This window comes from Pleurodeles waltl, chromosome 10 (genome assembly GCF_031143425.1).
Source record: "Pleurodeles waltl isolate 20211129_DDA chromosome 10, aPleWal1.hap1.20221129, whole genome shotgun sequence".
In the NCBI taxonomy this organism is placed as follows: Eukaryota; Metazoa; Chordata; class Amphibia; order Caudata; family Salamandridae; genus Pleurodeles; species Pleurodeles waltl.
The window spans coordinates 301,561,956-301,586,584 of NC_090449.1; the positions used below are offsets into that span (position 1 = coordinate 301,561,956).

The 24,629-nt window shown below is 48.0% G+C and overlaps 2 protein-coding genes across 2 annotated transcripts in view; one reads left to right on the forward strand and one right to left on the reverse strand.

Moving 5' to 3' along the window:
* Nucleotides 1–8,761, forward strand: part of LOC138261490 (uncharacterized) — a 58,434-nt gene extending 49,673 nt beyond the window's left edge. The window contains exon 2 of the mRNA XM_069210469.1: nt 7,698–8,761. Within this exon, the coding sequence (XP_069066570.1) occupies nt 7,698–8,457 (760 nt within the window). The 3' untranslated portion in view covers nt 8,458–8,761. The remainder of the gene's footprint in view (nt 1–7,697) is intronic.
* Nucleotides 1–24,629, reverse strand: part of LOC138261488 (coronin-7-like) — a 1,075,977-nt gene that overhangs the window by 118,821 nt on the left and 932,527 nt on the right. The window lies entirely within an intron of this gene.

The following is a 24,629-nucleotide window of genomic DNA, read 5'->3' on the forward strand; positions in this document are numbered from 1 at the left end:
AGCGTGGATGTATGGGTGGGTGTAAGGAATCTGCAGCTAGACAAAGTCTTTACCAAATAGTGTGTAACCGAAGGTAATTAACTTGTTCATCTGATTGAAACTTCTAGCTGCAGATTCCTTACCTTAGAATAGATACCCATCCATAATCTCCTGATGGTGGGCTGTGAATAGATCTTCTCACACTAGAAAGTCCTGTAGGACCGAACGGGCAAAGTGTCTGTCTCTCCAGACCTGATTGTCCAGGCAATAGTGTTTTGCAAATGTGTGCAAGGATGCCCACGTTGCTGCCTGACAAATATCTAGGACTGGAACACCACATGCTAACGCAGTGGTAGGAGCTTTGCCCCAAGTAGAATGAGCCCTTAAGCCCCGAGGAGGCTGCTTCTTGGCCAGTGCATAGCAGACCTTAATGCAGAGAATGACCCAGCGCGAAATGGTTTGTTTCTGCACTGCCCGACTCTTTGCTCTTACGTACCCCACAAAGAGATGGTCATCCACCCGGAGCTCTTTTGTGCAGTCAAGGTAGAACAACAACATTTTTTTGGGGTCCAGTCAGTGAAGTTGCTCCTCTTCCTTAGAGGGATGCTGTGGAGCAAAGAAGGTGGGCAGGATGATAGTCTGACCCAGATGAAATGGGGTCACTACCTTGGGAAGGCAAGAGGCACATGTTCTGAGAACCACCTTGTCAGGGAACATGGTGAGATATGGTGGCTTAGAAGAAAGAGCTTGCATTTCACTCACCCTCTTGGCAGACGTTATCGTTACTAAGAAGGTTGTCTTGATGGTGAGCTGTGGGAGGGGGACAGTTGCGTAATTGCTCGATAGGAGCACAAATGAAAAAATTGAGGACCAGATTTAAGTCCCATTAAGGGCATAGGAGGAAACATATGTACAAGCCCTTTAAAAAATCTATGTACAATAGGAGACTTGAAAAGTGAAGGCTGATCAGACAGCCGATGGAACGCCAATAAGGCGGAAAGATAGCCTTTGAGAGTACCCAACGCAGAACCTTGCTGGGCAAGAGATAGGACAAAAAGAAGGGAAGCAGAAAGGGAAGCAGAAAGAGGATCAATAGATCTTCCTGCACAATAATATACAAAGCGATTCCAACGGCAGGCATATTTACTGTTTTAGTGGAGGGATGCCTGGCTGCCAAAATAACTTTACAGACTTCGGGAGGAAGGTCAAAGGCTGTCAACTGTTGCCGCTCAATCTCCACGTATGAAGGCGCAGATTTGATAGGATCGGGAAGAGAACTTTCCCCTGCTGTTGCAACAGAAGATCCTCTCAAAGGGGCAGCCTGATCGGAGGATCAATGCTCATTTTCAGAAGCTCGGCGTACCAGACTCTCCATGCCCAATCCAGAGCCACTAGGATTACTTGGGCCTGGTCATTCTTGATCTTCTTGAGAACTCTGGGCAGAAGTAGTATGGGCGGAAAGGTGTACAGGTGGCATGAATTCCACTTGCGACGAAAAGTGCAGTTGAGCGATTGCCACCTTGGAAATTCCAACACGCAATACTGCTGATATTGCCCGTTCTCTGCGGAGGTGGACAGATCTAACCAAGGCTCACCCCACTTCTGAAGGAGTCCTTGCGCCACCACCGGGTAGAGATACCATTCTGGATCCGCTAGGCATTGATGGCTGAGAATGTCCGCCCTTGCGTTCAGAGAACCTGCCAGGTGTTGAACCACCAGGATTATGCCCTGCTATTCCAGCCATGTCCAGAGACGCAGTACCTCTTGATAAAGGGTCCATGTCCCCACACCTCCCAGCTTGTTGCAGTACCACATTGCAGTAGTGTTGTCCGTGAACACCTGCACTATCTTCACTTTTACAACAGGAAGAAATGCTTTTAATGCCAGTCTGATCACCCGGAGCTCCAGTAAATTGATATGGAGTCCGTATTCCGCCGCAGATCAGAGACCTCTGATCTCCACCACTCCTAGATGCCCCCCCATCCTTGAAGTACGCATCTGTCACTACTGTGAGATCTGGCTGGAGAAGGGAGAGGAGTCTGCCTCAGACTCAATCGCAATTCACTAACCACCACTGCAGGTCTTTTGCAGTTCCCTCTGAGATCTGAACTGTGTCAGTGAGATCCCTCTGATGCTGTGCCTACTGGAACTTCAGGTCCCACTGCAGAGCCCTCATACGCCATCTGACATGCTTGACTAACAGGATGCAGGAGACCATGAGGTCCAGTAGGCTCAGAGTCTGTCTCACAGAAATCCAGGATAGAGGCCAAAACATTGGTATCATAACCTGAATATCCTGTTGCTGCTCTGGAGGATAGGCCCGAAACTGCACTGTTTCCAAACAGCTCTGATTAAAGGGAGCTTCTTAGAAGGAGTCAGTTGTGACTTCAGCACGTTTATGGTCAACCCCAGCGAATGTAGGAGGTTCACCGCAGGCTGAAGATGGGTGACAAGAGCCTGGGGCATAGGAGCCTTCATAGCCAGTCGTAGAGGTAGGGGAAGAGTGAAATCCCTAACCTGCGCAGATGAGCTGCTACCACCACCATCACTTTTGTGAACACACGAGGGGAACTGGTGAGACCAAAGGGAAGCACAGTAAACTGAAAGTGCTCATGGCCCACCTAGAACCGCAAGTAACACTCGTGGGCAGGCAGGATGGGGATGTGAAAATACGCGTCCTGCAAGTCCAGCGCTACCATCTAGTCTCCTTGGTCTAGGGCAGACGAGACCTGAGCAAGAGTGAGGATCTTGAATTTCTTCTTTTTGAGGAAGATATTGACGTCCCGTAAATCCACAATGGGGCGAAGACCCATTTTCTTTTTGGGAATCAGAAAGTAGCAGGAATAACAACCACTGCCTACTTCTGACATCAGGACCCTTTCTATGGCTCCCTTGGCCAGGAGAGCCATAACTTCCTTGCAGAGCAAGACTAAATGATCCTCGATCAGCTGTTCTTTTAATTGAGGCTTAGAGGGAGGGAAAGACTGGAAGGAGAGGAAGTAGCACTTCTGTATGATCTGCTAGACCCATTTGTCCGATGTTATGGACCGCCAGGGAGGGAGATGAAATTGAATCTTCCCTCCAACTGACATGTGTGGTCTTGCAGAATCATACTAGGAGGACTTGGGCGCTGTGGAAGAGGGGGACCGGGTGGTGGATGACTTCTGGCCAGACCCTGGCTTGAAGGTACCACAACTTCCTCCTCACACAGGATGTTGACCTGACAGAAGATGGTAGCTGGTTTGTGGATGGCGTGGTGCCCCACCACTTCCAAAGCCTCGAAGGCAGAGTGCTGGCGAGGGGGCGCCAAGAGGCCCAAGGACCTGTCTGTAGCCCGAGAATCCTTTAAGCGCTCTAGCTCTGAATCTGCCTTTTCACAAAATAGGCGCGAGCCATCGAAGGGCATGTCCATAAGGTTTCCCTTGACATACCCTGAAACGCCAGATGTACATAGCCAGGCGTGGCGACCAAGGGTCATCGTCGATGACATTGCCCTACCCAGTGAGTCAGTTGTGTCCAAACCACACCTTATTGTAAACTTCGCTGCATCTCTCCCACCTTTAACAGCTTGTGTGAAAGTGTCCCACACGCCAGTGCTTAATCTGTAAACAAAAACATACCGGTGCCCAAAGCCCTTATCTTAAACATGCGCCGCTGCCATTAAATGTGGGAACTAATGTGGGCATAATACTGAAGCCATCTCGGGCCTCTTCAATCCATATAAAGCCACTCCCTGCCCCTTCAGCTCACTCTAGCAGCTTTCTACTTTCTCCCTTTATGACGCTTTTTAATTTTTTCCTTTCTCTATCTTTCCCATATGTGTCTTTTGCTCGCAGCAAATGCTTGAGGCAGAAGAATAAGCCCCAGCCCTCAAAAATAAGTGCTGGTGCTCAGCACCAGAAACAACAAGCACAAATTAAGCACTGCTGCACGCCCTCCGAGACCTGGGGCAGCACCTGTGCAACTGTATCCCATAAAGTATGAAAAAAGTGAGCCAATAGGCATGGAGTGTTTACAGACCTCAATGCCAGGCTGGAGAAATTAAACATTTTCTTCCCAAGCTGGTCCAGCCTCTTGGATTCCCTATCTTGGGGAGCGGAAGGGAAGGCACCATGGGAAGTGGAGGCCTGGATCACCAAGCCCTCCGGGGTGGGGTGTTGGGTGAGGAAACTAGGATGATTTGGTGCTGGGTGATGGCTGCGGCCAGTTGTCCTATTTACAGGAGTTCCTGTGCTGGGTTTGGACCACGTCCCCAGCAGCACATCAGCGAGGGCTTTGTTAAAGGGTAAAATCGGTTCCGATGTGGAAACCCTCGGCTGAAGCACCTCAGTCAGGTAAGTCCTGACCGGCTCCATAGACAAATCCAGGTGCAAGACCTCAGCTGCCCTACACACCACCATAGCATACGAAGCTCCCTCCTCTGTAGCCACCGTAGAAGGTGAGAGGATGCCAGCATCTGGAGAGGTGTCTAGTCTGCTGGCTTCCCTTAGTTCCTCATACCCATCCATTTGCTCCAAACTGTACTCTATAGGATCCTGAGACCCTTCCCATTCTTCACCTGTACCTAGATGCTCATAATAAGACTCAGGCAATGATCTGGCCCCTGTTGGCGCAGTCGAAGTCGGAATCCGGCTCTGGATCATTAGGTATGAGGATGGGGCTTGTATCAACGGTAGGCGGTGGTGGCGCGGGAAGCATTGATGTTGGGAATGACGCCGGAAGAAGCTGGCTGTGTTTACTCTGCGTCATTACGGATCTGGTATCGGATCCAAGAGGCCCCATGGGAGCTGAGCCAAAGCCACCGACGTGGAATCTGATGGGGCCCTTGCTGACACTGCGGAGCCCAAAGGTGCGCCAGCGGGTCAGCCCACTCGAATACAAGACGCATGGCCTCATAAAACTCCTTGAGTTGAGCGGAGGTCGCTCTGGCTCCCAGGAAGGGGGGGGGAGGCGCGAAGTCGGCTCTGGCAGTTGTTCTGCGGAACCGTGCCTGGAACGTTGACGTTCCTGAGTTGCCGGGTCAGTTGAGGGGTGGGGCAAAGTCGAAGTTTGCTTGGACTTCTTCTTCCTGTGCCTCTTCCCCGAGTACCCGGAGGACCTTGTGTGAAGAAGATGACTTGGTGCTCCATGAGCGGCCCTGCGACCTCCTCCTCGATCGGAACTGTGACCTCCTAACACGTGCCAACCGACGTCGACTGCCGGGCCACCATGAGCTTTAGAGACCGCTCTCTCAAAGCTTTCGCTACCATGGTCCAGCAGTCGGAACATGACTGAGTCGTGGTCTCGGTCAAGGCACAGAGACATACCTTTTGAGGGTCTGTCACCGACATGGCACGATGGCAGGTGCCACACAGCTTAAACTTCGTCTTCCTTGATGTCATCCTGCACAGGCTTCAAAAAGAGTTGACAAAAAGGTTGAAAAAGGCCTGTCAAAAAAGAGAGAGCATAGTTCAATTCTGGATCTGCACTTAATTGGTGCAGAAGGACAAGAACTGCTGTATGCGCACTGGGGTGGTGCCTTTATAGGCGACTGTGACGTCACAGACAGCGCCAACGTTGCGATGCAGATCCCAATGACGCCACCTAACAGCTTGTGCAGGGTACTGCTTAGCAAAAATTCCAGATTCCAAGCTGACACCAGGAAATTCTAAGGTAAGGAATCTGCAGCTAGAAGTCTTTATCAGATACTAACTACAAAATAAAACACAGCCACTACCCTTACATTCATTATACATATCATATAAAATAAAATAAAATGGCACTTACCCATGGGCTGCACATACTCCTCTGTGTTCTTTTCCTTCTCTGATACATAAAGAGCTCCCCTAACCAATCCAGACGCTGCTCTCATGCTGTTAACAGCATGAGCGAAGTGCCTGGATTGGATGGAGCAGGCTAACTGGTTGCTCCTTGATTGGTCTCCACTCAGCTGTCACAAGACAGCTGGGTGGAGAGCTTCAAAGTGCACATATCACTTTGGCCGGCACAAAACAGTTGGCCAAAGTGACATGCACACTTTGGAGCATTGTCACCCTACTTCAGTCCTTTGCTGACAATTGGCAGCAGAAGACATGCCCAACATGTCTCTGGGCTAGGGGCTGGCACTGCTGCAGTGTGCAATGCGCTGGTAAAAATAAAATGGCAATTAAATATTTTCAATGCCATTATACTTTTCCCTCTTGGCTCACAGCTGGCGAGGGTGTGAGGGGGTGATGCTCCCCCGCCCTCGAGACAAAACCGCCACGTTTGTTTGGACTCCACATTACAGTAGTAACCTTCTTTAACTTCTGGCGATGCACTGAGAGCATGCCTTACACTTGCTGACCTCAAGTCCATTTGGAAAAGCTAGATCAAACTACTCCTCAGCTTATATATTTTATATTTTTGGGGGTTTATCCACTTTGCTTTTATTTTTTTAATGTTATCATTTTTTCCAATTAAGTCTTGAGATGCAATATGAGCTTTTATACCAGCCTTCGCTTACTTTAAAAAATATATATTTTATTGAGTTAAACATCGCAAGTAATATAACGAAACATTACATAAAGCTCACATGCCATCATAATCATTACCACACAGACCCTTACATATATTAATACACACAATACAAATGTTTACATCTCGATACAGTGAAACTGGTGCATGGGACCCAGGTAGCCCTTCAGCAATTTCAGGTAAATGTTCTTGTGTATTGTCCCAACAGACAGTACGTAAGATACCAGTGGGCCCCATATGTGTTTGGGTCTGGAAGCAGCAGGCAGTTCCCCCAAGTACAGTTCCAGCAGGTATTGGCAATCCCTGTGAAGTGCCACTCTCCTCTTCACGAGCATCAGCGCTGTCCTCACAAACTTGCAAATAATTGGCTGGAGGTCTTCCACCCGTCCCAAGAGACAAATCCTGGGATCAAGTTTAATAGGTTCTACAATCATTTCTGGGAGGACCTCTGTAACTTGTACCCAATATCGGCCACCAAGTTTACGATACCAGGTAAGGTGCATGAAGTCAGCGCCCTACTATTCGCAACGGTTACATTTGTTGTTATCCCGTAGGCAATATTTATATGGCCTGGCAGGCGTGTAATATGTTTGATGCAAATATTTAAGATTTATAATGCGTAAATTGCAGTTCGAGGTGAAATCATGCCGTTGGGCACAGCAGTATCTCCAGTACGCTTCCCCTAACGGCTGTCCTAAATTGGCATTCCAGTCGGCAAGCACTTGTTAGGGGTCTGTACCGTGTCCGACTGTGCCGCCTCATATAGCTTGATAATTAGGTGCTGTGGTGTACTGCTTGCTAATAATACTTATGCTATGCATAGTATATGCTACATTTCAACTACATATAAGTGGATGTGAAAGAACAGAGCATGGGGCAGGTCCACATTGTTAAGTGTACTGCTAGTGCCATCAGAGCACCCACAGCCAGTGAAAGGTCTCACCATGAGAATGGATGTAGATGGAGGGTTGAGTAGGACAAGAAGGTGGCGAATCACTATATGGCCAAAACCAACACCTAGAGGAGATGATGCCGACAAGTCTAATAACTTACCACAATACATGTGACATGCAGGTGGGGCATAGGCCTGGGAGAATGCCCATCTGAAAGACTGGATCAATGAACAGGAAACAAGATCACAATGTGAAATCATCACAAGGCAGGCATGTCACATCACCAGTGCCACAACACAGACACACTAATTGTACCCTATTTCATTGCAGAGGACGATGGATCTCCTGCGGATATGCCTATCCAGGACTACCTGATGACATGGATGACGAGCTGACAAACATCAGCCACCAGACCCTCCAAGATGTCCTTGGACTCCTCCAGACCCCACCTTCAGTCACAAGGAGGAGCACAGAACAAGCAGCCATCACAGAAGACCCACCCACCACCCCAATTGTAAGACCTGCCAGCTCCAATACAGCTGAGGACTCAGGTGACACAGGCACCAGCTTTGAGAGAACTGTAGTCGGAGTACAGCGGAAGCTGGCCAAGGAGGTGCGGGTGGGGATGCAAAATATGGCAGCCAGCCTAGAGGGGGTGCGTTCATGCATGATGTCAACTGAAGAACAGGCAGCAGCTTTGCAAGGGCGAACAACTATCTTGCAGGAAGTAGAAAAAAGGCTGAAGGAAATCAGCACAGCCGTAATACAGTTGACCCAACACCTACAACAGCAATCCTGTCAATGCGTACATGAATGCAACATTGAACCCCTCAGGGCCGACCTGGCTGCCTACCATTGTGATGTGGCTGCTATTCTTAAGAACCAGCAGATCCTCCTTGCAGCAGTACTGCTCTTAAGACCCTCACAGGTAGCAGCTACCGGGATGTCTGACTCCACATCTTCAAACACTGAGGTGTGTGTTGCCCTTTCACAACCACCACCACCAAGGACAGAGGAGGCAACACACACATCAGAAGAAGAAGATATGGAACAGATCACCTTTACACATAAAAGTACCCGGAAGCACTAGTCCCTGCCACATGGCCACCTATTACCAAGGTCCTGCGCTTCGTAACATGCCAGTCTTGCAACAACTGTACTCAACGACTGTTCTGCAAACCACTGTATATCTTGTCAGCCTGCCTTGTGATTTTCTCTCACTTACTCATTGGCAAATCCTGTCCCTCTGCACTGTCTGACACATCACCCCAGCATGTCAAATGCATTTTCCTTTAGCACTTATGTAGGATCACAATGGAAGATGTCACTATAATGGACTCACAATCATGGACAATGTACATATAACACTACAGCACTTTTCAATAAATAGCACTTCCACAACCACTTTGTCTCTGTGTAATGGGACACATCAACCGTGTAGTACACCACTGAATTTTGCCTCCTGTCAAATTACATAGCTTGTGAATACAACTGTCCTGAAATAATGTAGTCTACTAACTATGCACAGTGGCCTGGATTCTACCATAATCTGCCCTTCTTGAGGGTAATATCTGATGAAAAGAGAAACTACACACCATAATGCTGTGTTGGACAGAATAATGCTTCCTCAAGGGATATCTAAGCCATTAAATAGTGCCTGCAAAATGTTGCCTCCATGCAAAACTAACACATATAACATTGCCCACAAATCTAAGCGAACAGTCGCCAAACTGCATCAATGGAAGCGTCTGAGTTTACATCCAAATAAGTAATCATGCTGAACAGTTTAACAAATGATCTATCTGAGTCATGAACACGATACTACAAGAGTGCTTACTCCCACTCACCTTATAAGGGTTTCCTTGAACATCAGACTGCAGTCAGACATAACACAGTGTCCCCAATACCAAATCTGGAAGCACTGTATGTGACATTGAAAACATACTTATTGAAAACAACACGTTGGGATCCATAGTAACTGTGATTGGTGGTTGCAATGAATGGTCTAATCTTTGCAAGGTTGCTTTGGGGCAGCTGCCAATGTTACAGCTAATTTGGGATTTGTTTGTAGCATAGGACACAAATTGTAATACAAAAGAAATCAAGTACACTCATGCCAAGGCCCTGATCTACAAGCATGTCACACATATACTGTAAAGGGTTTACTACATATTTATTAAACTGTACAAACAGAAGAGAAAACTCGGGGAAAAGCCTTAACTACCCTAATCTACCCTAACTACTCATTACCCACAACTGTCCCTAACTAACCTAAGCTAAGCTAAACTTACTTATCACATTTAACGAAACGTTCTAAACATCAACCACCCTTGTGAGACGGGACACATGGAGGGCAGCAGATACTAACTTAAACACATACTATCCTATACTAAACAAATATATATTTTTTTGTAATTCTTTTTTTTTAAATATTTTTTTTACATTTTTTTTTTTTTTAAACACACAAGAACCCCAACATTGACCCCCACCCACCCACACACTAAAAAAGAAATAGTGGGTGGGGGGTCCTGATTATTTCTACTAACACTAACTAAACTAACAGCCTATACTAACCTAACACTAAGCCCCCTAACCCACAAAGTATAAGAATAAGGAAAGAGGAGGGAGTGGAGGGAATCATGTCCGTCAAAATGTCTATAGGTTGGCCCTCCGGAGGGTCCGCTTGATAGACCGCACCCTCCGGTTTATATGTTGCACATCCTGTCGCAGGCGACTCATTTTTCGCAGGACACGGTCCAATTTACGTTGCATATCAACAAAAGCAGCAGGGTCAATAGCTGCAGCCGAGGTGGTCTGGGTGCCAGCTGAGGAAGTGTGGGGCCGTGTAGTGTTCATGGCTGTTATCTGCCCTGCAGGTGGTGCTGTGCTAGGGCCTGGAGCACTTGCTGATGTGGTTGCCAAAATGGTCCCAGCTGTTGGTGGAGCCACCTGGGTGGTAGTGGTGGTGGTGCTGGTGGTGGCTGTGGTGAGCAAAGAAGGGCCGCCCTGTGGGAATGCCCTCCAGGCTCTGGAGGCCCGTTCGTTCCTGTATCTGCGGGCTATTCTTCGGTACCCAGACTCTACCTGAAGTATATGCTGATACCTCATTGCCCGCCTTTAGAATTCCCGCACCTGGATGGGTGTCATATTTGCAGCTGTGAAGACAAATCGGAAAAATAACATTAGGAACTGCATTGAGTGAAATGGAACAAGACGTAAATCAGACAATACATCTACTGTACTTGTAGCAGCTCATATCATCATACAGATCATTGACTGTCTCTGAGGAAGTACATGGCAGGCCAGCCTACAAAGGTTCTATCACACATAGCACATCCAAACCCTACAAGATGGGTAACAGCTGGCATGTTTTGGCATCATAGTTCTGCCAGTTTTCAGCTAACAATCATGCAGCACATCCTACACCAATTGCAGGGCTACAAATGTCATTGTATGGGATGGAAATCTAGGGCCACATGATCTGCAAGTTGTAAATGGACTTGCTAGTATAGTACTCATGTGGGAAAAATGAGTGTGTATACTAGGTTTAGACAAAAGATTCACTGATTTCCATGTCTGTGTACCAAACTTGTATCATCAGTCCTAGGTACACTATTCACAAACCCATGCCTGTGTTTGAGGGTGGGGGGTGTGGAGAAACAACTAACAATTTCAAACAACATGGACACCCAGGAAGCTTATGAAAGCTGGACATGTGTTTGCCTCTACACACACACCACAGGTAAGGTGTATCTACAAATAGGAGACAGCAAACCCTTGACCAATCCCAGCGCCACACATGTCTGGAAATGCAGACCTTTGTCCACATCATATACTTCCAGTAAGCCATGACTTACAACTAACACATAGATGCAAGAACACCCCTGGCCATGATTTGCATGCACATATAGGCCATTGCACTCCAGTGCCACATACTCGTAGCACTACATGTGGAGCTACATGCTGCTAGGAAGTTCAACCTACAGTTTAATAAGTACATTAGTGAATAGGGAAGCCGAAGACTGTGGGTAAGCATTTAGCAGCCCCATTCTGGGAGAATGTGGGTCTGACAGGCTGACTAAATCACAGATTAGGTCCAGTGCGACTCTTGCTGATACAAGTGTTATCCACATGACTCATCCCCATTCCGGGCCTACTGACCTAGAATCCCTAAATAAGACAATACGTTAAGCATTGGCCAACTCTAAAATGGTGATGAAATGAAATCCCACTCATGGAACAAGACAAATGATGGGCCAGCGCATCACACCTTGCTATGTGTTCAACACACAGGAGTCCATCACACATCACCAGCAAACACAACACATAACAGACATATCAACACTTACTGGAGTTGTCTGGGTCCTCAAATTAAGCCACCTCGCCCACAGTGTAGGGTGCGGGTCCACCTGTAAGGCATGGAAGGGAGAAATCTGCTCAAATTCTGTGCACTGTCCAACAATTCCAAAGACAAATACTATGTGTAAGATTACATAAGTAAATAAAGCCACTCAGACATGATGATACTGCATCCAATATAGCACGGCTAACATGTACATACCATGGGTCTCCTGTGAATTTCACACACATATCTGCACACATGCAGTGGCCCTAACTATCATGTGGTGGCAAACGTGCTCCTTCATTAGTGAGCAGACATAATAATGGAGTGTATTCGTCACATCATGTGTATCCAAGAGAGACATCCAAAGCCACTTTCCTTGAGGAGTGCATTACCATTCAACCAGCCATTGTGGCCATGACAAATTTATGACACACAGGTACAATGTACAGAGGGGCAGGGTCAGTTGTAAACCCTCATGTTGTTATATTTTCTTTATTTGATGTGGCCCAGCTATGATGAGTTGCACCAACCATAGAGATATGAACCCATGAGCATACCTTTGGCCAGCCATCCGTAAACGAAAGGTGGAACAACAAACACCAAATACCAGTCTAACATGTTAGCTGAGGGCACCTTGCACTTTTTCCCTGTGTCTCCAAATCCAGATCTGACATGTATCCGAAATGACGAAGACCCCCAATAATCCCTAAGATTTTTGGATTTCCGTAATTGCTTTCCTTACACACTCACCAGTGACACAAGACATATGTTTGGGCCACATTGCTATCATCAATTGACGTGAAGCCTGCACTCATTTTCAGCCTCATGTAGTGTTTCAAAAGTCAGTCTAGCTGTTGCGTCAACAAATGTAGGTAATGATTTTGAAAATCTATACCTCACAGGCAAATGTGACCTATGTCTATACATAATTGGCTCCTGATTTGTGTTGCTGTTTGACACAAAGGCGGCACCAACTTACATTAAGCAAAAGGATTCAGTAAGTTTGCAGAGCACTTGCTTCCTAACAGCTAGCAATTGTGGTCCTTAACATAGTCCATAAATTACCCTGTATGTTTCCAAAGCATTCCACAGATATTGTACAAATCATCTGATGTCACTACAGAGCATTTAATTGTGCACATTTACATGATTTGTACTCTCCAACAGGGCCACCAATCACAATTCCCAGGTGGTCCAGCAGATCTTGCTCCCTGGAGATGAGCTCAGCCCAGCGGTGCTTCAGCTGGTGGTCATTCCTTGGGGTCCGATAGACGCGTTGCAGGTGATGCAATACCTTTCCCCACCGGAGCCTCCGTGCCTCAGTGTGATACCCCTGTATCACCTGCCCACCTGCCTCAATCATAAGGGGGAGGAAATGGCACACCAGCCATATGAAACCCCCAAGCTCCTCCTCACCCATCTTGCCAAGATGAGGCCTACCCAACATCTTAGCAGAAAAAAGGGAAATAGGGGATAAAGGGGAACAAAGGAGAATAGGGGGAAAGTAGAATATGAAAAACGTAAACTAAACAACTAAAACAGCCCAACTATCCCCAAACTATCACTACCCACAATAGACTCCCAAAAACAACAAAGACAATACAATACTAGTCAACTGTACACAATAAACACTCAGACAGGATACAACAACAATATTATATTCACAAAATTACAAGTAATGGACCACACAGGAGACAAAAGCACAATTTAACCAGACAAAACTCTCAACACAGCCACACAGTCTAGAAGAATCACAGACTGCAAAGTGAAAGTGAAAGTACACCCACTGTACATAATCTGTAAACAGGATATCCTATTACATCACTTCCTCGCTAAAATGGCGGCCGTTTTTATCGTTATGCGTCAAAAAAAATTGACGCATACAGTCTGGGCATCATATTTTTAGACGCACAGGAGTAAAAATGAGCCCGCATCCATATATTTGGAAATAGTCTAACACTTAACCAATTTTCTGAGGTACAGTATGGAAGAGTCAATGGTGTTTTGAGGGCATTATGCGTTGTTTTTTGGGCATAAGCGTCATTTTTTGACGTTTGTGCGTCATTTTTTGACACGTATGCGTCACAATTTCAGGGCATTCACTGCGTTTGGGTCATTTTACCATTTTAATGTTATGTAACATTTGTGACACAACTGAGATAGGCTGATTGCACTCACTTTGGTCTTGACGGTGTATGGTCACATGTGAGACATCATACTGCTGCGGACCATGATCCGCTACTTCATTAGCAGGATTTTCACTCTTCGCTGACGCACTAGATGGCCATATGTGTGGCCTACATATATGTATTGCACACATTGGGCATGTTTGACTTCAGGAGAGGATAGCAAAGTGACGCACATAAGTACAATACCTCAATGCCTATGGCTTAATGTGTGTGCATTGGCTACTAATGTAGTTGTTGATCCAGTGTGTGTGATTCACAAGATGCATTATTCCAAATATGCTTGTATGAACGTGAAGTCAATGTGTCCAAACCTTAGATGCAAGTCAGTATGGAAATGAGAGAGGACATGTGTTAGTCATACATGAAGCAACATCTGCTGTGTGCACTTCCAAGATTTTGGGTAAAGTAGACACCACAAATGACAAAGCATGCACCGGATAGATGGCAGACGCTTGTTCATGTCAATGGTCCAAAAGTTGCCCATCACATGTCCAGGAAATTTGGATACTGCTTCCTAGGCACTTGTTGGTGAACCCACCGTGAGTCAGGCACATGTACAGACTAAGTGGGTACCATGTTATTGACACCGAAAGCCAAAGGTGACCCACAACTGTAATATCAGCCCACAGTTGTGGTCATATGACTGAGCCACAACTCTCCTGTGGCAGTGGTGGACCAGCAGACGAGGCAGCACGTGGCCACATATTTCCAGTGATCAATTGCACAGAGGTGTCTGGTTCATGTGTGTGGTCCAATGTTTATCCTGTATATTTTTAGGGCTCTATGTTGTCACAGTTACGTCCAGGTCTCATCATGAGTCAGTGGCGGCTATTCCTGTATCTACTGAGTATCCTTCGGAGATCAATGGAAGTAAAGTCGATGAGGACATGAGAACCTACATGGGGATGGTCCCACCCTGTCACTGCAGACGTGTTATGAGACTGTCAACAGGGCAACCTTGGTGTGCTGAGTGAGATCATATCTCAGGAGTCATGTTCCGGCAGGTGTCATTACAACATTTGTACACAGGTTGGCCTGTAAAGTTCCCACTGCATCTGGGAACATCACAGCCTCTGTGTTGATTAATCTTGCAGCTATTCGGCATGCACAGGCCATCAATATGTTTGTGAGCAATCTGATTCAGTGTGTGAACTCTCAGGGTCCTAACATGTGTGGAATTTTCATGCACATTATCAGAAGTTGCTGGTTCTGCTGGAGGCACCATACCCAATCCCTGCATACGGCCCTGGTACACTGTCACACTTTGTCGTTCATGCATACACGAGACCCAGACAAGGGATAGGCCATGATTTTGGTATTTGGAGACAAGTTTACAAGTATGGTACAATAAAAAAGCAGATTATGCTATACAATGTATTTGAGTATGCATTGAGGAAGCACCTGACAAAATACCCCCTGAGGAATGTGAGGTTTGGGAAAGCAAGTGGGGTACATATGTAGACACAAGGAACCTTTAGGGTAACGCACAGACAGGTGCCAGTCAGGCTGACAGGATGCAGGGTCAATCAGGATCCAGCAATTTCACAAGGTACATACTCAGTGGTCTGACTAAGACTGGTCGGAGGACTAACAAGACAGCTGACATGGAAGACTGTATTTGTCCTGTGTTTTGGAAGGTGACACATAAACCTGTGTTACACGGCTTATTTTTCTAGCAATGCATAACAGTGTAATCAACAAAATGGCAGCTTCTGATGGATACAACTACCTGTGGATTCCTCACCTGATGAATACTCCCATGGCGCCAGCATTTGACGGAAATCTTCTTACTAGTCTCTGCACGTCGACGAGGACGTCACTCTAGCCCACGCGACGCCGTCTGACGTCATACAGGCAATAAGAAGTCCTCGCCGACGTGCCGATGACAGTTCCCTTTTTTCCGTGCATTCGAAACGGTTATCTTCGAGGGAGTTACTGTTACCTTCGTGGTTACAGTGTATTGTTTGCTGCGTAGTCTTCTCTGCGGTAACAATGTCTCAGAGGAAGTCGGGTTTCAAGCCCTGTCGAGAGTGTGGGGGCAAGATGTCAGTTACAGATCCTCACTCCGACTGTCTATGGTGTTTGAGCTCCGACCACGACGTCTCGACTTGCGATTCATGTCAACACATGAATCCGAAGGCCCTCAAAGAGCGCGAGGCCAAGTTATTCATGGCAAAGTCAAAGAAGAAGGAGAAACATCATAAGAAGTCTTCTTCGCCAAGGTCTCACCGGCGTCATCGAGACTCCCGGCGCCGTAGAGACTCACGACGTCACTCCAGCAAGGAGTCTCATTCGAGGTCACCTTCGGCTCGGCGTCGGAGGACTTGGGAGGTCAGCCCCACGGTCACGCCGCATCCATCGACGCCGTTGCCCTCTCCGGCGTCACCGACTTCACCTGGTCAGGCGTCAGTGATTGAGGTGGTGCAGCCTCTTGTGTTTTCTCCGGCGTCGCAGACGTCGAGGCCGGCGTCGGGGTCGCCTTCGATCCAGGCACCCCAGTATCCGGCTTTTCCCACTCCTGGAGCCGATAGTACTGCGTTTCTTAATGCGATGTATACCATCTTTCAGCAGATGGCTCCAGGAGCTGCTCCGGCTGGTCCTTCGGGGCCCTTGGCCTTTTCGTTGGGTGATCCTGCGCCTCTTCGGCCGGCACCCTTTATGCCCTTTCTCCCTTTTGGGAATGTGGGCTCGGCGCCGGTGCCGGCGTCGGTGGCCGCTCCGGTGGCTTCGGATGTTTCGGCCCCGGAGGTTGCCCCTCCGTCGAAGTCAGGATTTTGCCCTGTGACTCCGGTTGGTCCATCGGCTCCAAGACCTCGTCCTCCGGCTCCTGCCTCGGCGCCGAAGCTGCCTGTGGCGCCGGACGCGGCGTCAGATGCTTCTGGAGATCGGCGCCGTTCTTCGACGTCGGCGGAGGCCATGTCGACTCCGCGTATCGAGGAGAGACTTCATTCGAGGAGGCGTGCTCTCCGTCTTTTAGAAGAGCAAGAGTACCAGCGAGTCCTAGAGGAGGGAGAGATTGAGGACTCTGGAGACGGACTGCATGGTCTGGATACAGCCAGTGGGCTGGACACTTCCCCTGAGTGGGACCTTTCATCTCCAGGGGAATATACGGAGGAGGCTGCTTCCTTTCATGCTGTGGTGAGGAAGGCAGCGAGCTTTTTGGACCTGCCTTTGCCGGTGGCAGAGGCAAAGCAGAATTTGCTGACAGAGGTATTGCATCCGGCCTCTGCTGCAGCTGAGCCTCTCTTGCCATTTAATGAGGCTTTGCTGGATCCGGTGTTGGAGGTGTGGAAGAAGCCGGTGTCTTCCTCGGCCGTTCATAGGGCTGTGGCCAGGAGGTATCGAGCTGCACCATCTGACCCTGGCTTTCTCTCTAGACACCCTACGCCGGAGAGCTTGGTGGTGCAAGCCTCCTGTTCCTCAAAGTCAGCGCCTGGTTCCTTCCCGACGGTGCCTGGAGACAGAGACTCCAAGAAACTGGATGCGCAGTCCAAGAAAATATTTTCGTCATGCAGTTTGGCGTTGAAGGCCACCAACGCCACGTGCATTCTGGGGAGGTACATCCATGCGCTGATGGATGATATTTCGTCTTCATTCACGGAGCTTCCCCAGGGTCTTTTGGATGTGGTCTCGGACGCCCAGGCTGCCGCGACCCAGATTATCCAGTCTGGGCTGGACACGACCGACTCGGTGGCCAGGGCGATGGGCACGGCTGTGGTGGCAAGAAGACAGGCCTGGCTCCGAAACTCAGGGTTCTCTGCGGATGTGCAGTCGACCCTGCTGGACCTCCCGTTTGATGGGGACAGACTGTTTGGAGCCAAGGCAGATTCGGCCTTGGAACGATTTAAGGAGAGCAGAGCCACAGCCAAATCGTTAGGACTGCAAGCTCCTTCTTCCTCTGCCTCTTCTAGAATTTTCAGGAGGTTTCGGGGATTTGGGCGTGGCTCTTATTCCTCTTCCTTTCGGGGGAGGTTCCAGCAACCCGCCTCTTCCCTCCCCTATAGGTCATTTAGAGGGAGGGGGAGGGGTGGGGTCCGTACCAGAGGAGCCTCTCAACAGCACTCTGCCTCTTCCTCGTCCTCTGGAGGGGTGCAGCAGGGGAAGCAGCCTTAGGCTTCCACCGTTTCCCACTCACTCCTCTCCTGTAGGGGGAAGATTACAGCGTTTTCTCCACAAGTGGAGGTCTATCACAACGGACACTTGGGTTCTCGGCATTGTGGGAAAAGGCTACGCCCTTCCCTTTCGGGAGTTCCCGCCCCTCATCCCGCCCCGCCCATCTTATTGTTCAGAAGAACACCTCCTGTTGCTAGAACAGGAGGTTCAAGTCCTCCTTTCAAAGGGCGCGGTAGAGTTGGTCCCAGAGCAGGAAAAGGGTCGAGGTTGTTACTCAAGATACTTCCTGATTCCCAAAAAGGATGGTCAGTTGAGACCAATCCTGGATCTGAGGATCTTGAATTGGTTCCTCAAACAGGAAAAGTTCAAGATGCTGACCCTAGCACAGGTGCTTTTGGCGTTGAACAAGGAAGATTGGATGGTGTCTGTCGACTTGCAGGATGCTTACTTTCATATCCCGATACTCAAGTCGCACAGGAAGTATCTCCGGTTTGTGGTAGGGTCGCAGCACTATCAGTTTGCGGTCCTCCCGTTTGGTCTTACTTCAGCACCTCGAGTCTTCACAAAGGTGATGTCAGTGGTTGCGGCGGAGCTCAGAAGGAAGGGGATAGCAGTATTCCCTTACTTGGACGACTGGTTGATCAAAGCCAAGTCCCCGGAGCTTGTGTCGCATCATCTGCAGTCAACAACCCAGTTGTTGTTCGACCTGGGCTTTTCGGTGAACGTGCCCAAATCTCACCTGGAGCCCTCTCAGCGCCTCCTGTTCATAGGGGCAGTACTGGATACAACATTGAGTCGAGCCTTTCCTCCGCCTCAGCGGATTCAAGATATTCAGGAATTGGTTCCAATGTTTCGAAATGGAGCGGTAGTTCCAGTCCTCAAGGTCCTTCGTCTGCTCGGTCTGTTCGCCTCCTGCATTCTGTTGGTCACGCATGCTCGCTGGCACATGAGGGCTCTTCAGTGGTGCCTCCGAAGGCAGTGGTCTCAACACAAGGGAGATTTAGAAGGTACTGTCAAGATCTCCAGAGATGCTGCTGTGGAATTGAAGTGGTGGATTGCGGGCAACAATCTTTCACAGGGGAAGCCGTTCGCGCAGTCGCCACCAGTGGCCACGGTAATAACGGATGCCTCCACCCTAGGATGGGGAGCTCATCTGGGGGATCTGGAGATCAAAGGGCTTTGGTCTCCAGAGGAACAGGTGTTTCATATCAATCTGTTGGAGTTACGGGCTGTACGTTTGGCTCTCAAGGCCTTCCTCCCATCCCTTCGTGGTCAGTCGGTACAGGTCCTGACGGACAATACTACCACGATGTGGTACATAAACAAACAGGGAGGAGTAGGGTCGTACCTTCTCTGCAGAGAAGCTCTTCGGCTATGGTCCTGGGCAAAGGACCATCAGATTTGCTTGGTGGCAAATCATCTGGCCGGGGTCTTGAATGTACGTGCGGACAGTCTCAGTCGCCAATTCTCGGCAGACCACGAGTGGCGTCTCCATCCAGATCAAGTCTGTTTAATCTTCCAGATGTGGGGGTTTCCTCAGATAGATCTGTTTGCCACTCGGGAGAACGCGCATTGCCCGTTATTCTGCAGCCTCCAGTATCCGATGCAGGGAGCGTTGGGGGACGCGTTTCAGATAACCTGGTGCGACCAGTTGCTTTACGCGTTTCCCCCCATACCCTTGATTCCTCGAGTGTTGAGGAAAATTCGCCAAGACCGGGCCCAAGTCATCTTAATAGCTCCGGATTGGCCAAGGAGGGTATGGTACTCCGACCTTCTCCAACTCTCACTGTGCCCTCCGCTCCGTCTCCCTCTCAGGGCAGACCTCCTCTCGCAGTCGCAGGGGCAGGTTTTACACCCCAACCTCCAGAGTCTGCACCTACATGCTTGGAGATTGAACGGGGCAACCTGAGTTCCTTCTCTCTCCCGCCTGATGTAGTGGATGTTATCTTAGCGGCCAGGCGACACTCCACTAAATCTATCTACGCTAATAGGTGGTCTAAATTTGTTATGTGGTGTGGAGAGAGACAGATTGATCCCTTACATGCTCATCTGTCACATGTTTTGTCTTTTGCACTGTCTCTAGCGCAGAAAGGTTGTGCAGTAGCTACCATTAAGGGTTATTTGTCGGCCTTGTCAGCCTTCATTTGTCTTCCAGACCAACCATCGTTATTTAAATCCCCTATTGTTCTCAGATTCTTGAAAGGTCTTCTGAATCAATATCCTCCAAAACCATTCGTTATGCCTCAATGGGATTTGTCCTTGGTCCTGACTTTCCTTATGGGGTCCCCTTTTGAGCCTATGCATTCTTGCCCCTTAAGGTATTTGGTTATTAAAACAGTATTCCTGGTAGCTATAACATCTGCAAGGAGAGTGAGTGAGTTGCAGGCCTTATCGGTTAAACCCCCTTATATAACGTTTTATGGGGATAAGGTGGTGTTGAGGACCAAGGCTGCTTTCCTTCCGAAGGTTGTTTCACCCTTCCATTTGGCTCAGACAATCACTTTGTCCACGTTTTATCCTCCGCCTCATCCTTCAAAGGAGGAAGAAAGACTACATCGCCTGGACCCAAAAAGGGCGTTGAGCTTCTATATCGACAGAATGAAGGATATCAGGCTGGAGGATCAGCTGTTTGTCGGATACGTGGGCAAGAGGAGAGGAAAGGCAGTCCACAAGAGAACACTCTCCAGGTGGGTTGTTCTTTGCATTAAAATCTGTTACTCTTTGGCAAAGAAGGATCCGCCTGAGGGCATTAGAGCTCACTCCACCAGAGCTAAGTCGGCCTCTTCGGCCTTGGCCAGGGGTGTTCCTGTGGTTGACATCTTCAAGGCCGCAACTTGGTCGTCCCTTCACACTTTTGTGAAACATTACTGTTTGGACTCTGAGGTCAGAAGGGACGGTCATTTTGCACGGTCAGTGCTGCAGGATTTCTTGGTTTGACCATTTAGGCACCCACCGCCGGGCGTGGTACTGCTTTGGGACTCTATTCATCAGGTGAGGAATCCACAGGTAGTTGTATCCATCAGAAGAACGAGTTACTTACCTTCGGTAACGACTTTTCTGGTGGATACATTAGCTACCTGTGGATTCCTCACGGTCCCACCCGCCTCCCCGTTGCCTTTTTGGTCTCTCCAAGCAATCCTTGAGTGTGCTCCTTTTGGTCTTCAAAGTTGCAATACATTTTGCATGTATGATATTTGTATATATGTGTATATTTATATATAAATCTATATATATATTGGGTATATACATGATTCGTATGTATAAATATATTTATTTGTTAAAAAAAAAAAAAAAAAAAAAAAAAAAAAAAAAAGGTTATATTAAATCTACAGCTATTTTATTGCAATGTTGTGTGATTTACAATATTAAGAGATGTTGCTTTGCTCTTTCATTGCATTGGGTTATTATTATTATTCTCATGCACGTAAAAAATGTTGGTACTGTCATCGGCACGTCGGCGAGGACTTCTTATTGCCTGTATGACGTCAGACGGCGTCGCGTGGGCTAGAGTGACGTCCTCGTCGACGTGCAGAGACTAGTAAGAAGATTTCCGTCAAATGCTGGCGCCATGGGAGTATTCATCAGGTGAGGAATCCACAGGTAGCTAATGTATCCACCAGAAAAGTCGTTACCGAAGGTAAGTAACTCGTTCTTCTATGCTGTTCCAAGCATCTGCAAGGGCAGTGCATGTTCAAATGGGTGGTCTGCATGGATGTGCTCACAGGTGTGTGCTGCATCAGTTTCTCACAAGTCCTGTAGGTGAGATTTGAGTTCAAATGGCCAGCAGTACCTTTCACATGTGAAGCAATCTACAGGTGATAACAGGGCTTAGAAAGTACAAGCCAGTGTATTAATTGACCTGTAGTCCATGCAGTCAGATGTACTATGACAATGGCATACCATACGAAAGAGTGAAGCACACTGGATTACTATTGTTAGTCTGTGTGTGTAGAGGAGGGAATATCGGGGTACACATATTACCATTCCAGGGACCTCTTCAGACAGGTGGGGTGAGACCAGGAACATGGGTGTCTCAGGAGTTTGGACATGGGCTGACATGTACATGGAATGTCATGTGCGCAATGCTTGTCATAGGTGTGGCACTTGTGCTGTCTATGTTCTGCTTATATGGAACTCTAGTCACAGATAGTCCTTGCAAAGATAGGTGCTGTACGACTTACTGCTGTCAAGGGTCTGGTCATACATTCCTGTTACCAATGCAATAGCACATCTACTGCCTCATGTATGAGGCATTTTTTCCCTTATAGACTGATGGTGTCTTACTTGTGTGCCATATGCTGCGATGAACCATGTTGCCAACATGTATGCGTGAAATAGGTGTGGTCCTCTGCTATTGCCCTTCAAAGGTGAAATGTACAGGATATATGTCAGTTACAGTGTGTGTGTATGTGACTGTTGTGTAATACGTATCACAATTGCTTTGGAATGTTCTGTGTCCTGATTGGTATGTCAGCAATGCTCCATGAGGCTACACTCTTATTCTGATAGGTAGAGATAAAGGTGAGCAAAAATGATTACCCAGACCATGATATGGTGATTATTATCGGTGTTTATTTACATATGTTGCTACAGCGGTGATGGTGAGTTGCTTCAAAAGAAATTGTTCACAATATGTTGGCGCCTACACAATCCAGCAGCTGTCTTTTGTTGTTCCCCCTCATGTTGCAGGCCAGCATCCTCCTCTTAAGGCATTTGTGGCTCTGGTTCTAATAGGGGAATGTTCCTTCGTATACAAAAGTTGTGCAGGATGGCACATGTTAAAATGATCTTACAGACCATTTCTGGTGAATATAGGAGGCTGCCACCAGTGATGTCGAGGCACCTAAATCTCGACTTGAGGATGCCAAGGGTCCTCTCCACTATGGTGCGTGTCCTCCTATGTGCCTCATAGTAGGCACGCTCTGCTGCAGTGCTTGGGTTGCCAAATGGTGTCATAATCCATGGCTGGATCCCATACCCCTGATCAGCTGAAAGAGAAAATGATTAGGATCATGTTGACGTATCTTGCCCCATTCATATTACCTTGCATGCAGTAGTTGTCTTGTGTTGTCTGTGGCTCTTTTGTGTTATTATGTTGATTCCTAGGCTTCTAGGATGTGACATCTGCATTGGGTTGTTTTCTTGGCTAAGCGGGTGTTTGCCTGCTGACCGGTTGTCAGCAGTATGTTTAGGGATTTGCAGTACAGTGTGCACTCCCTAGCATTGTGACTTGGGATACAGGTGTCCCTGTGTCTTCACTGGGGGTGAGATGATAGTTCCATACACAGATTCAAATTGACAGTGGTGGTAACACGTTAATATCTATGTACCCTGGACATCCCACACCTTTAGACATATGCAATGGATTAATTTAAATATCAGTGAGACGCTTACATTTTGCAAGGTGACATTTAGCCAAACCTCTCCATACGTTGTGATCATTGACGTATTGACATTAGACTGTACACTAATTTCAGATGTGTGACACGTTCACTGCAGACCTATCAAACATGGCTAGCGGTGTCACAACCTCAGTGTGTTCCTGTCCACATGTTGCTGTCGTGGTGTATGTGTTGTGTGTCCTAGAGGGTTGCTGTGCAGTGTGTATATAAGTAGGTTTCTGTACTTAGCAACAAGTAGTCCATTGCCATATCGTCCATCCTGGAAGTATTGATTGATGGTACAGTGACGGAAGATGAATGAGTCATGGACACTCCCAGGGTACTTTGCAACGATGTTGGTGATCAATCCCTGGTGATCCACAATGGCCTGCACATTGATGGAGTGTGTGTGCTTCCTGTTGCGGTATAGGTGTTCAGTTGAAGCAGGTGGCACAAGGCGTACATGTGTGCAGTCAATGGCACCAAGGATGTGTGGGAATCCATTTATGAGGTAAAACCCCTGTTTTGTCTCCTGCTGCTTCTGCTGTGTGTTTGGGAAGCAGATGTGGCGGGGTGTGAGTCCAATGATGGCATCCAGTACTTTGGGCAAGAAGGCAGAGAATGATGGCTGTGATATTCCGGCAACCAGGGCACCAGTGGTTTGAAAGGAGCCACTTGCCAACATGTGAAGTACAGCTAGCAGCTTGGTTTTTGTTGGGGTGGTGCGGGTGTCAGCACGGTGGGTGCCAACTGTGGCTCAATGTTGCGCAGCAGCTGCTGAATGGCTTTCCAGTTCAACCTGTACCTCTGGATGATGTCATGTTCCCTGAGGCCATGAATGGTTGTCCTGGTGCAGAATATCCTCTCCTGCCTTCTGCGTTGCCTTTGGGGTCCCTGCTGGTGTTGTGTTGGCTGCTGTTGTTGTTGCTGTGCTCTGTGTCTGCGTGCACGCTGGATGAGAAGCACCTCCATGTCTCCCTTTTGCTGCTCTGCTGTTGCTTCTGTGTGTTCTGATTAAATACAGGTGTGTTTGCCCCATTTTAACGCCTGCCCTGACCCAGGCGTTAATTTTTGAAACAAATCGGATTGTGCGTCATTTTCCGACTCCGCCTCCCGGCCGTGCAGGATTTTTGCCCGGAAGCATAAATATGACGCAGGGGCATTTAAGTCATTTTTTGGACGGGAACGCCTACCTTGCATATGATTAATGCAAGGCGGTTTCCCGCATCCAGAA